This window comes from Hemiscyllium ocellatum, chromosome 19 (assembly GCF_020745735.1).
Source record: "Hemiscyllium ocellatum isolate sHemOce1 chromosome 19, sHemOce1.pat.X.cur, whole genome shotgun sequence".
NCBI classification, from domain to species: domain Eukaryota; kingdom Metazoa; phylum Chordata; class Chondrichthyes; order Orectolobiformes; family Hemiscylliidae; genus Hemiscyllium; species Hemiscyllium ocellatum.
In genome coordinates, this window is record NC_083419.1 from 13,599,144 (window position 1) to 13,615,877 (window position 16,734).

At 43.1% G+C, this 16,734-nt stretch overlaps 1 protein-coding gene across 1 annotated transcript in view; it reads left to right on the top strand.

Annotated features, from left to right (window-relative positions):
• The window catches only part of glt8d2 (glycosyltransferase 8 domain containing 2), a 45,905-nt gene that overhangs the window by 15,283 nt on the left and 13,888 nt on the right, over positions 1 to 16,734 (top strand). Inside the window, exons 4-6 of the mRNA XM_060839246.1 lie at positions 7,086 to 7,317; positions 11,990 to 12,107; positions 15,360 to 15,444. Coding sequence (XP_060695229.1) covers positions 7,086 to 7,317; positions 11,990 to 12,107; positions 15,360 to 15,444 — 435 coding nt within the window. The remainder of the gene's footprint in view (positions 1 to 7,085; positions 7,318 to 11,989; positions 12,108 to 15,359; positions 15,445 to 16,734) is intronic.

Consider the following 16,734-nt stretch of genomic DNA (forward strand, 5'->3'; position numbering starts at 1 on the left):
ATGCTCACATCCAAATCATTTATGTAAATGACAAAAAGTAGAGGACCCAGCACTGATCCTTGTGGCACTCCACTGGTCACAGGCCTCCAGTCTGAAAAACAACCCTCCACCACCACCCTCTGTCTTGTATCTTTGAGCTAGTTCTGTATCCAAATGGCTAGTTCTCCCTATATTCCATGAGATCTAACCTTGCTAATCAGTCTCCTATGGGGACTCTTGTCAAACGCCTTACTGAAGTCCATATAGCTCACATCTATTGCTCTGCCGTCATTAATCTTCTTTGTTACTTCATCAAAAAACTCAATCAAGTTTGTGAGACATGATTTCCCACGCACAAAGCCATGTTGACTATCCCTAATCAGTCCTTGCCTTTCCAAATACATGTACATCCTGTCCCTCAGGATTCCCTCCAACAGCTTGCCCATCATCGTGGCCAGGCTCACTGGGTCTATAGTTTCCTGGCTTGACTTTACCGCCATTCTTCAATAGTGGCACCACGTTTGCCAACTGCCAGTCTTCTGGAACCTCACCTGTGACTATCGATGATTCAAATATATCAGCAAGAGGCTCAGCAATCACTTCTATGGCTTCCCGCAGAGTTCTCGGTACACCTGATCAGATCCTGGGTATTTATCCACCTTTAATCTTTTAAAGACATCCAGCACTTCCTCCTCTGTAATCTGCACATTTTGCAAGATGTCACCATCTATATCCCTACAATTTATATCTTCCATATCCTTTTCCACAGCAAATACTGAGGCAAAATACTCATAAAATATCTTCCCCATTTTCTGTGGCTCCACGCAAAGGCCGTCTTGCTGATCTTTGAGGGGCCCTATTCTCTCCCAAGTTACCCTATTGTCCTTAATATATTTGTAAAAACCTTTTGGATTCTCCTTAATTCTATTTGCCAAATCTATCTCATGTCTCCGTTTTGCCCTCCTGATTTCCCTCTTAAGTATACTCTTACTTCCTTTATACTTTTCTAAGGATTCACTCAATTTATCCTGTCTATATTGGACATATGCTTCCTTCTTTTTCTTAACCAAACTCTCAATTTCTTTAGTCTTCCAGCATTCCCTATACCTACCAGCCTTCCCTTTCACCCTGACAGGAATATACTTTCTCTGGATTCTTGTTATCTCATTTCTGAAGGCTTCCCATTTTCCAACCGTCCCTTTACCTGCGAACATCTGCCTCCAATCAGCTTTCGAAAGTCCTTGCCTAATACCGTCAAAATTGGCCTTTCTCCAATTTAGAACTTCAACTTTTAGATCTGGTCTATCTTTTTCCATCACTATTTTAAAACGAATAGAATTATGGTCGCTGGCCCCAAAGTGGTCCCCCACTGACACCTCAGTCACCTGCCCTGCCTTATTTCCCAAGAGTAGGTCAAGCTTTGCACCTTTTCATACTGAATCAGAAAATTGTCTTGTACACACTTAAGAAATTCCTCTCCATCTAAACCTTTAACACTATGGTAGTCCCAGTCAATGTTTGGAAAGTTAAAATCCCCTACCATAACTAACCTATTATTCTTACAGATAGCTGAGATCTCCTTACAAGTTTGTTTCTCAATTTCCCTCTGACTATTGGGGAGTCTATAATGCAATCCCAATAATGTGATCAAACCCTTTCTTATTTCTCAGTTCCACCCAAATAACTTCTCTGGATATATTTCAGGGAATATCCTCCCTCAGCACAGCTGTAGTGCTATCCCTTATCAAAAATGCCACTCCCCCTCCTCTCTTGCCTCCCTTTCTATCCTTCCTGTAGCATTTGTATCCTGGAACATTCAGCTGCCAGTCCTGCCCATCCCTGAGCCATGTTTCCGTAATTGCTATGATATCCCAGTTCCATGTTCCTAACCATGCCCTGAGTTCATCTGCCTTCCCTGTTAGGCCCCTTGCATTGAAATAAATGCAGTTTAATTTATTAGTCCTACCTTGTCCCTGACTGTTTGATTTACTTCTGTTCTCAGCTATACCTGTCTCAGGTCGATCTCTTTCCTCACTATCTCTCTGGGTCCCAACGCCCCCCCCCCCCCCAAACCATCTTACTCGTTTAAATCCTCCCAAGCAGTTCTAGCAAATCCCCCCTGCCAGTATATTAGTCCCCTTCCAATTTAGGTGCAATCCTTCCTTCTTGTACAAGTCACTTCTACCCCAAAAGAGATTCCAATGATCCAAAAATGTGAATCCTTCTCCCATACACCAGCTCCTCAGCCATGCATTCATCTGCTCTATCCTCCTATTCCTGCCCTCACTAGCTCGTAGCACTGGGAGTAATCCAGATATTACTACCCTTGAGGACCTCCTTTTTAAATTTCTGCCTAACTCTCTGTAATCTCCCTTCAGAATCTCACCCTTTTCCCTTCCAATATCATTGGTTCCAATGTGGACAATGACCTCCTGCTGGCCCCTCTCCCCCGTGAGAACATTCTGCACCCTCTCTGAGACATCCTTGATCCTGGCACCAGAGAAACAACACACCATTCTGCTTTTTCTCTGCTGGCCACAGAAACGTCTGTCTGTACCTCAGACTACAGAATCCCCTAACACAATTGATCTCTTGGAAGCCAACGTACCCCATGTTGCATTAGAGTCAGTCTCAATACCAGAAACCTGGCTGTTTGTGCTACGTTCCCCTGAGAATCCATCATCCTCTACATTTTCCAAAACAGAATACCTGTTTGAAATGGGTATATCCACAAAAGACTCCTGCACTAGCTTCTGAATTAGTGGTGCTGGAAGAGCACAGCAGTTCAGGCAGCATCTGAGGAGCAGTAAAATTGATGTTTCGGGCAAAAGCCCTTTATCAGGAATACAGGCAGAGAACCTGAAGCGTGGAGAGATAAGTGAGAGGAGGGTAGGGGTGGGGAGAAAGTAGCATAGAGTACAATAGGTGAGTGGGGGAGGGGATGAAGGTGATAGGTCGGGGGGGAGGTGGAGTGGATAGGTGGAAAAGAAGATAGGCAGGTAGGACAGGTCATGGGGACAGTGCTGAGCTGGAAGTTTGGAACTGCGGTGAGGTGGGAGAAGGGCAAATGAGGAAACTGTTGAAGTCCACATTGATGCCCTGGGGTTGAAGTGTTCTGAGGCAGAAGATGAGGCGTTCTTCCTCCAGGCGTCTGGTGGTGAGGGAGCGGCGGTGAAGGAGACCCAGGACCTCCATGTCCTCGGCAGAGTGGGAGGGAGAGTTGAAATGTTGGGCCACAGGGCGGTGTGGTTGATTGGTGCGGGTGTCCCGGAGATATTCCCTAAATCACTCTGCTAGGAGGTGCCCAGTCTCCCCAATGTAGAGGAGACTACATCGGGAGCAATGGATACAATAAATGATATTAACCCTCCTGCACTAGCTGCCTACCTCTCTTTCCCTTCCTGGAGTTAACCCATCTATGTGACTGTATCTGAGACTTCCCTCTCTTCCTATAACTGCCATCCATCACATACTGTTGCTGTTGCAAATTCCTCACCTCTTCTATCTGTCTCTCCAACCGATCCACTCGACCTGATAAGATTCGCATCCAACAGCATTTTATGGCAGATATAATCTGCAATAACCCTTAAACTCTCTTTAAACTCCCACATCTGACAAGAAGTGCATATCACTGCAAAGGCCATTTTTGCTCCTTCACAATCTACACACCCAGAAAATAACACCGTCTTATTCCTCTACAAACACTGCCCCAGGTTAAATTAATTGCTATGGCTTATATTTTATGTTTAATCAAGAGACTTATCTCCAAACACATAATCAAGAAAGAATCCACTATACTCACTACTGCAGCCTCTCTCTTAGACTGACTTATGAGAGAGGCTGCAGTAGTGGGTATAGTGGATTCTTTCTTGATTGTATGTTTTTGGAGATAAATCTCTTGATTAAACTTAAAATATAAGCCATAGCTATTAATGAGAGCTGCCAAAAGACCAACAGATGTAGGCTGCTAGTCAGAAATCTTTGAGAGGTACCTGTTTAGAGAAGGAGTTTGTACAGAGGAAAAAAAAAATCGACACCAACCTGGAGAGCAAATCTACAGAGGAAGATGTCTTCACAATATAATTGCCTACCTGTTCGGTGTTACCTGTGCATTTAGCTACTGTGCCTTTCCTCCCATCACCTAAGCTGAGAGTTTTGCATAGAGTTGTGGGAACCGCATTATATGAAGGATGTGAACGTACTGGAGAGAATGCAGAACTGACTTTCAAGAATGGTTCTAGGGATGGGTCCCTTTGGTTATTCGGATTTATTGAAGAAGTAGGGACTTTTCTCCAGGGAGAGAAGGCTGAGAGGAGCTTTGATAAAAGTTTTCAAAATTTTGAGTGTGCTGGACAAGAGCTGTTCCTGCTCATAAAAAGGGTATACAAGAGGGTATAGATTAAATGTGGTTTGCAAACAAAGCAAGGGTGATGAGAGAAATTTTTTCACACAGCGAGTAGGAGTGCTCTGCTTGGAAATGTGGTGGAGGCGGGTTCAATTCAGGCATTCAAGAGGACATTGGGTGATTACTTAAATAAAAACAACACGCAGGAAAAAGGCAGAAAAACCAGGTCATAATGCTCATTTAAAAAGCTGGAGTAGATATGATGGGCTGAGTGACCTCCTACTGCACCATAAAATTGTGATTCTATGATTCTTATATAATGCCTTTGGAAATCCACGTAATTGCCTTGTTTGGGGTTTAAAATATTAGTTTTAGTCCCAATTTTCTTCCTTTCTAGCTGGATGTAAAATGCCACCATACTGTGGTTGCTGCTAACTGGGGGTTTACTCTGTGGTAATTAGGGAAGGTGATGGTCTCATGGTATTATCAGTGGACTATGAAACCAGGTAATGTTCCAGTGACCTAGGTTCAACTCCCAGACTGTGGGATTTAAATTCAATCAATAAACTAAGAGTCCAATAAAGACCATGAATCCATTATTGATTGTGGGAAAAATCCATCCGGGGTTCACTAATTTCCTTTAGGGGATTAATCTGCCATCCTTACATCATCTGGCCAACATGTAACTCCAAACCCACAGCAATGTGGTTGAGTCTGGGCAGTTAGGGACAGACAATAAAAGCTGATCTATCCAGCGATGCCCTCATCCTGTGAATCAATAAGAAAAATTAATCTTGTCACATTACACAATATCAAGTCGAGCGTATCCTGTTCTCTGGTTGGTTCCAGAAGATGGGAACTCTCAGAATTATCTTAAAAGCATTCAATGAACTCTTCATTCAGGTTACTATTGCCCATTTGGGTTTTCCAGTTTACATGTAGATTAAAATCACCCATGATTATTGCTGTCCCATTATCACAAGCACACGATATTTCTTCTTGTCTAATTTGTCCCACTTGTGGTTACTGGTAGAGAGCATTGTCGATCCCACAAGTTAATTCTTTCCCTGAATATTCCTTGTCTCCATGCAACCCAATTCTATATCCAATGCTCTAATTATTGCATGAATGTCATTTTGATTAACAATGCTACCTCTCCACCTTCAGCTAGTGTTTTGTTTAAGCTGATTGTCATATACTCCTTAATATTGAACACCCAATCTTTGTCATCCTGAAGCTATGTCTCTATATTGGCTATCAGATCGTTACTGATTTATTTAATTCTATGATATCAATTCATGTACATTGTTATGAATGCTACACATATTCAGATACAGAATTTTGGTTTGTCCTTTTCTTTGTAACATTTGGTCTTGTAGGTATATTCTAGGTGTTTTCCCTCTGCCCTCTTACTGCCAGTGTCTGCTCCTAATTCTTCATATCACTATTTTCCTCTCTTATGTTGTCTCTACTCTTTGATAGACAAGCTGTTTTTGCATCTGATTCCTTGCCCCACTATTAGATTACTTACAGTGTGGAAACAGGCCCTTCGGCCCAACAAGTCCACACCGACCCGCCGAAGCGCAACCCACCCATACCCCTACATTTACCCCTTACCTAACACTACGGGCAATTTAGCATGGCCAATTCACCTGATCCGCACATCTTTGTGACTGTAGGAGGAAACCGGAGCACCTGGAGGAAACCCATGCAGACACGGGGAGAACGTGCAAACTCCACACAGTCTGTTGCCTGAGTCGGGAATTGAACCCGGGTCTTAGGCGCTGTGAGGCAGCAGTGCTAACCACTGTGCCACCGTGCCGCCCACATTCCATCTGAAACCTTCTATTTCCCCATTTGTGCAGTTCACAAGAACACTAGCCCCAGCATAGTCAGGTATAGACCATCGCAATGGTACAGCTTCCACTTTTCCCAGTATTGGTGAACCCACTCTTCCACACCAGTCTTCAAGCGATATATTCATCTCTCTAATATTTTGTACTGATGCCAACTTGCACACAGTTCAGGTAATAATCCAGATTATTCTTTATTTAATGCCTCGCTTCTCTTACTTTCTACATAAAATCTCTTTCCCAGTTCGATCTACATTGTAAGTACCTATCTGGACCATAACCATTGACCCCTATGTTACCATTGCACATTCCTTTCTAGTCTAAAGCGAATGTCCCAAATCCTGGCCCTGGCAGAAATCACAACCGGTGTTTGCTGCAGGGAATGGTGCCAATCCCCCTCACCATCACTGTTCCTGCTATGATCCAGCTGCGATATTACTAGATAACTCCGATCCCAGACTGAAATCTGGCTTGATAGATCGTGATTAGATTTTTATTTTTGTTTTTTAATGAGGTGGTCTTTTGCTAAATCACAAAAATGAAATGCTGCACATTTGGGTTTAGCAATAAAAAAGATGTTTATTGCCAATCAATCAGCATTCTTTTCTCATCCACCCTAAACATGTTTTCCCCTTTACTTTTGTATTCTTGTGAATTGTCCTGGTGAGTGCGAAAGGAATAAAGCTTTGACAAAATGTGGTCTTTTTCCAATAAATCTCAAGATGTATTTAAGGGGAAGTTGGATAAATGCATGAGGGAGAAAGAATATTCTTACAAGGTTAGTTGATGTAGGATCCTGGCTTGCAGGTTCTGAAATGAATATTTCTCTGCTGTCTTGTGGTAATTGTTCAATGACAGTCGCCCTCTCTTGCTTTTCAATAATCTAATTCTCTACACTCACTATTCAGCTGAAGAACCTGAGTCTCCAACTGTCCACACGACAGGCCATACCATGAAACAGAGCAATGTTCCTGCTACTGATGATGTTTCCGCTCCCAATGATGTGATCCCAATTATAATCTGTGCTGCTGAAGACCGATTGGGTGGAACAATTGCAACAATCAACAGCATCTATAGCAACACTAATGCTGATATCATTTTCTACATAATTACACTGAGGGACTCTCTCGTTCATATTAGGTAAGATAGTCGTTAAGACATATTAATTCAGGTCTTGTTTTAAAATTGAAGGATTGATGGTTTTGCCTATTGGTGATGGGACTGCTGTGTGGGAGACAACAAGTTGAAGATAACCATAGATCCTTTACAGAGGTTATAAGGAAAATACAGTCTGTTCTGCTATAACGTGGTACGACCTTGTGTTATAGAAAATTGTGCAACAAAAATAACAGGGGCTATGTTTAAAACAGGGTTGGGGGCAGACCACCAAATACGCCAGCAAAAATTGAAACAAAAATGGTAGTTAGTTCAACACAAATGATAACACAGTCTAAGTAATTTTTAAAATCATATAATAATACAGTAAATTTAACACATCAAGGGGTTTCTGAATTATAGGATAGAACTGTAGTGAGATAGGGGCTGGGGGTCATTATCAGCAGCATCATTACTTTCAAGCGCAGTTCTGGGTGCAGATTTGATTCTTCCTCAATCATTTTTTTTCACCATGGGAGGAAATGTTGATGCACATTCCTTGTCTGCATTGGCAGCTTCGCTACATAACTTCACATTATGAAAAGCTAGCATTTCTTAAATCCGGCAAACCAGCCACTACTGGCACTGAAGGAAGGCACATTGCAGGATTTTCAGCTTATTTTCCTGAGGTCCTCATAAATAGATAAGGCTTTCTGTTTTATGGGGAGAATAGTGGAGCCAGATGGCGTTTTTCGATTGATCTTGTATCCACTCACATAGAAGCCATTCCATCTCCTCAGGTTCCTTTGTTCGTGATCTCACAGAATCGCATAATAGCCAATGGGAGTTCACGTTTTAAAACAAATTCCCCAATTCACCAATCGCGTTACAGCCAATTGAGGAAAAGTGTTTTATAGGGGAACAACCTGTAAAGCCTTTAGATAGTGGCAAGAAGGCACAACTATTTGTTGGATATACTTGTTAAATTAAAACTCATAACCACCTTACATTTTGCTAGGAAGAGCAAAGAAAAAGGATGCAAGTGCAAAAGGCAAACGAGAGGCTTTGGGGTTTGGATTCTCAACTCGTCAAAATGTAGGAGGCATTTGGGATCCTGGACTTCTCCATTTACAGCCCTAGATAAAACAAAAGCAAGGAAGCTAAGATAAACCTGTCCAGCCTCACCTGGATTATGGTGCCCAGAACTTAACACAACATTTCAAGGAGGCCCCGAAAGTTTTAGAGAAGACAGATTGATTGGTCCAAGAATTAAGATGTCAGTGACGTAGAGAGATTGGAGAAGATGGGATTGTTCTCCTTACAGCATAGACAGTTGAGAGCAGACTTGATAGAAGTACTCAAACCCCGAGGGATGAAGACAAAGTGGATTCAGATACACGCGGAGACAGTGGCATTGTGGAAATGGCACTGCAGCGGTAATCCCGAACCCTGGGCTCGTGGTGTGGGGAGGTTAGTTCGGACCACACCATGGCAGATGGTGAAATTCGAAATCAATAAAAATCTGGAATTAAAAGTTAGTTTAATGTCTTCCATGTAGCCACTGCCAATTGCCAGAAAGGAAACATGTTTGATTCATTAAGGCTTTTAGGGAAGGAAACCAGCCATCCTTTTGTGGTCTGGCCTATATGTAACTCCTGACTCAAGCTCTGCAGTTGACTTTTAACTATGCACTTTGTTCAAGGGGCAATTAAGGATGGTAAATAAATCCTAGCCTTGCCAATGATGCCCATATCTCACGAAAGAGTAAAGAAAAATGTGTGCATGGATTGATGGGCTGAATGGCCTGTTTCTGCCCAGTGAATTTGATGTAATCTTAATTTGATCGCTAAAAATCAGGCAGGTTTTATACTAAGTGGGCAGTCCACTCTGCCACAATGCCGCCTAGGATTGACCCCCATCCTGTCACATCATGCACCCAGTTATAGCCCCTTATATCCTGATGGTCAGACCACACTAAGCAAGAAATAGATTCTGTGGTAGGTCGAAATGAGGTGGAAATCAAATGACTGAGTCAAATGGCCTTGACAAGTTGGAATCCTGATAAATTGGAGGAAACATTTCACTTTGCTACTCCAAAAACATTATAATAATCCATAGACTTTCAATATGATTCTGAATGTAACATAAATGTAAGCCTGCTGTTTAGGTTTAGTGGGATGAATGGAGATACGTTCTAATGAAGAGCTGGTGCTGGAGCCGACCAGGGAGAAGGCAATTCTGGATCTGGTATTGTGCAACGAACCAGAATTGGTCAGGGACCTCGAAGTGAAGAAGCCATTGGGAAGTAGTGACCATAATACAATAAGCTTCAATCTGCAAGTTTGAGAGGGAGAGGGTACAGTCGGAAGTGACAATATTTCTGTTGAATAAAGGGAACTATGGAGCTATGTGGGAGGAGCTGGCCAAAGTGCAATGGTGCAATACCTTAGCAGGGATGACAGTGGAGGTACAATGGCGGATATTTCTGTGTATAACACAGAAGTTGCAGGATCAGTTCATTCCAAAAAGGAAGAAAGATCTTAGGAGGCGTGGGTGGCCGTGGCTGACGAGGCAAGTTAAGAAACATATAAAGTTAAAAGAGAAAAAGTATAACATAGCAAAGGTAAGTGGGAAAACAGAGGACTGGGAAGCTTTTAAAGAACAACAGAGGATTACTAAGAAGGAAATATGCAAGAAAAAAATGAGGTACAAAGGTAAACAGGCCAATAATATAAAGGAGGATAGTAAAAGTTTTTTTAGGTATGTGAAAGGCAAAAAAATAGTTAAGACTAAAATTGGGTCCTTGAAGACAGAAACAGCGGAATATATTACGGGGAACAAAGAAATGGCAGAAGAATTGAATTGGTACTTCAGATCTGTGTTCACTGGGGAAGACACAAGCAATCTCCCTGAGGTAACAGTGGCTGAAGGACCTGAACTGAAGGGAATTTATATTTGCTAGGAATTAGTGTTGGAGAGACTGTTAGGTCAGAAGGTTGATAAGTCCCCGGGGCCTGATGGTCTACATCCCAGGGTACTGAAGGAGGTGGCTCGAGAAATCGTGGATGCATTGGTGATTATTTTCCAGAGTTCGATAGATTCAGGATCAGTTCCTGCGGATTGGCGGGTGGTTAATGTTCTACCACTTTTTAAGTAAGGTGGGAGAGAGAAAGCAGGAAATTATAGACCAGTTAGTCTGACCTCAGTGGTGGGAAAGATGCTGGAGTCTATTATAAAGGATGAAATTATGACACATCTGGATAGTAGTAACAGGATAGGTCAGAGTCAGCATGGATTTATGAAGCAGAAATCATGCTTGACTAATCTTCTGGAATTTTTTGAGGATGTAACTCTGACGATGGATGAGGGAGATCCAGTAGATGTAGTGCAACTGGACTTTCAGAAAGCTTTTGATAAAGTCCCACGTAGGAGGTTAGTGAGTAAACTTAGGGTGCATGGTATGGTTGGCTGATAGGAAACAAAGAGTAGTGATAAACGGCTCCATTTCGAATGGCAGGCGGTGACTAATGGGGTACCACAGGGATCAGTGCTGGGACCGCAGCTTTTTATAATATATGTTAATGATATAAAAGATGGTATTAGCAATGACATTGGCAAATTTGCTGATGATACTAAGCTGGGTGGCAGGGTGAAATGTGATGAGGATGTTAGGAAATTACAGGGTGACCTGGATAAGTTAGGTGAGTGGTCAGATGCATGGCAGATGCAGTTTAATGGGGATAAATGTTTGGTTATCCATTTTGGTGACAAGAACAGGAAGGCAGAATACTACCTAAATGGAATCAACTTAGGTAAAGGGGCAGTACAGAGAGATCTGGGTGTTCTTGTACACCAGTCAATGAGAGTAAGCATGCAGGTACAGCAGGTAGTGAAGAAGGCTAACAGCATGCTGGCCTTCATAACAAGAGAAATTGAGTATAGAAGCAAAGAAGTTCTTCTGCAGCTGTATAGGGCCCTGGTGAGACTACACCTGGAGTACTGTGTGCAGTTTTGGTCTCCATATTTGAGGAAAGACATTCTGGCTATTGAGGGAGTACAGCATAGGTTCAAGAGGTCAATTCCTGGAATGGCGGGATTACCTTACACTGAAAGACTGGAGCATCTAGGCTTGTATACCCTTGAGAGGGGATCTGATTGAGGCATATAAGATTATGAAAGGATTGGACACTCTGGAGGCAGGAAACATGTTTCCGCTGATGGTTGAGTGCCGAACCAGAGGACACAGCTTAAAAATACGGGGTAGACCATTTAGGACAGAGATGAGGAGAAACTTCTTCAGTTGAAAATGTGTTGCTGGTTAAAGCACAGCAGGTCAGGCAGCATCCACCAGAGAGTGGTGGCTGTGTGGAATGCTCTGCCCCAGAGGGCAGTGGAGGCCCAGTCTCTGGATTCATTTAAGAAAGAGTTGGATAGAGCTCTCAAGGATTGTGTAATCAAGGGTTATGGAGATAAGGCAGGATCAGGATACTGATTAAGGATGATCATCCATGATCATATTGAATGGCGGTGCAGGCTCGAAGGGCAGAATGGCCTACTCCTGCACCTATTGTCTATTGTCTATTGAAACTTAATACCAAGAGTTCCCCACCTTCTTATGGCATTGATTTTTGTGTGCTCCCCTCCACTCATCATTATTCCTTCAGATGGATAAACAGGTTAATTATGTTTTCTCCACTACCCCCCTACTTTGCATTAGCAAGTGGATTGAAAACACAAAGCTGAAAGGCATCCACTACAGAGTGATGGAATTCAATGCTGCTGTGCTGCAGGGGAAAGTAAGGCCAGACTCAGCGAGACCCGAGTTACTACAACCTGTAAGTATACATGATTCGAGCTCAGATTAACAGGATGGGGATGAATCCCTGGGACACCCTGCAGTGCCTACAGCGTTGTTACAGATTTATTTAACATGTTCCTCAAAAGACACAAATTAAGAATAGGCCATTCAGCCCATCAAGCCTCTCCTGCTATTCAATAAGATCATGGCTGATCTGTTTGTTATTTGAGTTCCACATTCCCATTGACCCACAATAACCCATTAGCTAGGAAGAATCTGTCTACCTCTGGCTTAAAACAATGTCATGATTGCACCTCTACTGTCCTCCAAGATAGAGAGATTCAAATATACACAACCGTCAAAGAGAGAAAGTTTGTCCTAAACACCCTGAGATTCGAAGCTGCCCTGCCATTCTTCTGTCTTAGATAATAAAACCAATTACTTGCAAAGAATACAGAATTAACAAGCATTCAGTTCTCATCTTCCGTTATCACTTAGACACAGGAAGGTTGATTGAAATGCATTATACAGTACAATATAAGATACAATACAACACAATACAGCACAGGAACCAAGCCTGCAATGATTCCTAATCCTTATTTAGACTTGTTACTTATTGTCCATGAACAGCTTCTGTCCCTCTGTACACCTCCCATTTATGTATCTATCAAAATATGCCTTAAATGTTGCTAACATGCCTGCCTCCACTGGCAGTGCAATCCAGGCACCCACACCTTCTGCATGAAAAATTTTCCCCACACACCTCCCCTAAACTTTCCCCCTCTCACCTTTAACTTGTGCCCTCTTGAAGTTGACCTTTCCATCCTGGGAAAAAGCCTCTGACTATCCACCATATCTATGTCTCTCATAGTTTTGTAGACCTCTATAAGGTCACCGCCCAGCTTCCATCTTTCCAGTGTTCTTAACAAGCATTCCATTCTCATCTTCTGTCATTAACTTAGATACAGGAAGGTTGATTGAAATACATTATACATTTCAATACAATGTACAGCACAGGAACAGTGTTTTAGATCCGCTTCACACTGATCCCAATCTATTTCACAGTGATTCCAATCTGCCTGAGTGATCCCAGTCTGGTTCACAGTGTCATAGTGACAGAATCATAGAGACGTACAGCACAGAAACAGATCCTTTGGTCTAACCTGTCTGTGCCCACCAGATATCCTAACCTAATCTAGTCCCATTTGCCAGCACTTGGCCCATATCCCTCTAAACTCTTACTATTCATATACCCATCCAGATGTCTTTTAAATGTAATTGTATCAACCTCCACCACTTCCTCTGGCAGCTTATTCCATACACACCCTACCCTTAGTATGAAAACGTTGTGCCTTAGGCCCCTTTAAAGATAAATAGTCTTTGCCCTGGAATGGGGGAGTCCAGAACTAGAGGGTATAGGTTTAGGGTGAGAGGGGAAAGATATAAAAGAGACCTAAGGGGCAACCTTTTCACGCAGAGCGTGGTACGTGTATGGAATAAGCTGCCAGAGAAAATGGTGGTGGCTGGTACAATTGCAGCATTGAAAAGGCATCTGGATGGGTATATGAATAGGAAGGGTTTGGAGGGATATGGGTCAGGTGCTGGTAGGTGGGACTAGATTGGGTTGGGAATATCTGATCAGCATGGATGAGATGGACTGAAGGGTCTGTTTCAGTGCTGTACATCTTTATGACTCTAAATCTTTCCCCTATCACCTTAAACCTATGCCCTTTAGTTTTAGATTCCCTTATCCTGGGGAAAACACCTTGTATATTCACCTTATCTATGTCTCTCGTAATTTTATAAACCTCTATAAGGTCACCCCTCAGTCTTTGGTGTTCTAAGAAAATCAACTCCAGCCTCTCCCGATAGCTCCAACTCTCCAATCCTGGCAAACGCCTTGTAAATCATTTCTGAACCCTTTCAAGTTTCACAAGAGCTTCCAATAGGAGGGAGACCAGAACTATGCACAACATTCCAACAGTGGCCGAACCAATGTCCTGTACAGGTGCAACATGATCTCCCAATTCCTATACTCAATGCACTGACCAATTAAAAAAAAGCATGCCAAATTCTACTTCACTATCCTGTCTACCTGTGACTCCTTTTTCAAGGAGCTACGAACCTGCACTCCGAGGTCTCTTGTTCAGCAACACTGCCCAGGATCTTACCATTAAGTGTAGAAATTCTGCTCTGATTTGTCTTTCTAAAATGCAGCACCTCGCATTTATCTAAATTAAACACCATCTGCCACTCTTTGGCTCATCAGACTATCTGATTGAGTTCCTATTGTACTCTGAGGTAAGTTTCTTCACTGTCCGATAAACCCCTAATTTTAGTCCTTTGCAAACTTTATAACCATACCTCCTCTGTTCACATCCAAATTATTTATGTGATGAAAAGTAGTGGACCAAGCACCGATCCTTGTAGCACTCCACCGGTCACAGGCCTCCAGTCTGAAAAAACGACCCTCCACCACCACCCTCTGTCTTCTACCTTCGAGCCAGTTCTGTATCTAAATGGCTAGTTTTTTTTTTTAGATTAGACTTACAGTGTGGAAACAGGCCCTTCGGCCCAACAAGTCCACACCGACCCGCCGAAGCGCAACCCACCCATACCCCTACATTTACCCCTTTACTTAACACTATGGGCAATTTAGCATGGCCAATTCACCTGACCCGCACATCTTTGTGACTGTGGGAGGAAACCGGAGCACCCGGAGGAAACCCACGCAGACACGGGGAGAACGTGCAAACTCCACACAGTCAGTCGCCTGAGTCGGGAATTGAACCCGGGTCTACAGGCGCTGTGAGGCAGCAGTGCTAACCACTGTGCCACCGTGCCGCCCATGAGATCTAACCTTGATCCCAGTCTGGTTCACGGTGATCCCAATCTGTTTCATGGTGATCCCAATCTGTTTCACGGTGATCCCAATCTGTTTCACGGTGATCCCAGTCTGGTTTATGGTGATCCCAGTCTGCTTCACGGTGTTCCTAGTCTGGTTCACGGTGATCCCAGTCTGGTTCACGGTGATCCAGTCTGTGTCTTGGTGATCCCAGTCTGTGTCTTGGTGATCCCAGTCTGGTTCACGGTGATCCCAGTCAGGTTCACGGTGATCCCAATCTGGTTCACCATGATCCCAGTCTGATTCACAGTGATCCCAGTTTTCTTCCTGCTTTTCCTGATCTGTTTCACAATAATCCTGACTTGCTTCATGTTTTTCCAGGTGATCTTTCTTCGGTTACTTTCATGTAGTGTTGTCATTTGACAGAATGTCTTTCTATTTCAGCTCAACTTTGTCCGATACTTCATTCCATATCTTATTCGTGATCATGAAAAGGTGATATACCTGGACGATGATGTTATTATACAAGGTACTTTCTGGATGGTGAATATTTTCAAACCAGCTCTATTATAATGTAATGGGTCAAAGTGGGATCACACATCAGAAGTGAATCATTCAGTGCCTTTAGTGTGCTGGCCTTTGAAAAACAGAGCATCACTTTACACTCAAAGGGAAAGGAGTAAGACCATTCAGCAACCTTGAACCTGTTCTAACATTCAAGGACCATGTCTGGTCTGTCTCCTAACTCCATTTCCCTGCTTTGGCTCCAGAATCTTGGTTCCCTTCATTAACGAATTCTGTCAATTTCAGTTTTGACATTTTTGATTTCTCCCCAGCTCAATGACCTTTTGGGACAGAGAGGGTTCCAATTTTCTATTGCCTTCCGTGTGAGGAGGTCTCTCCTAGTGTCAGCCCTTGTTGTAATTTTAAGGTTCTGCCACCTTTCTCTTTATTGTCCACCAGAGGAAGTAGATTCTCTCTCGGCACCTACCAAACCCTATAATTGTCTGAAACAACGCAGCCCCCATTCCCCTTTTATGGCCTCGATGAGCCACAACTGCCCTCAGATTTTTAAAGTTTTTTTTGTGTGGCAGTAGCATTCTGGTGAATCTGCATTGCATGCAGTCCTCCTGCTTCCCTATGATCAGAGCTAAATGCGATACCCTGGTACTCAGTCTGTGCAGACATTGTACAGTATGAGTGGTGGGTGGCTGGACCTCAGCTAGCATTGCCATGCCTCTACTGAGCAGCACATTGTCTTAACTGGGAAAGGTGAGCTAGTGCCATTACTTAAAAATACAGGGCGAGCCCCTATGTCTGTGGAATCTTTTTCCGCGGTTTCAATTACCCACATTTTAACATGGCCCGAACATATTATAAGGAACCTTCCAGAACCAGTGACCAGGAGACGACCGGGAAGGTAAATTTTCTATTGAAGTGAATGGTTTGGCTACTATGTGCGATTTCAGCCTTCCGTGTTAGGTCTTGGGATGTATCCCCCGCGGGTATAAGGGGATTTCTGTAGTAGCATTGAAGGAGAACCTGAAGGGAGCATTGAGTTGGCTGTCTCTACTTTAAATGAATAGTTAAAAAACATGAGGCCTGCTGCTTGGTTTGGGCTTGTAGCTCACCGAGGCTAGAAAGGGGAAAGGAATTGCAATGGCATTTCAGACAATTATGGGTTTGATAGGGTGCAGACAGAGAATCTGTTTCCTCTGGTGGAGAATATAGAACAAGGTGGCAGAATCGAGCTACTTTGCATGGGTTTCAGTTCAAGAAAGATAAAAATGACAGGTGACTTCTCTGATCTCTCCCTATA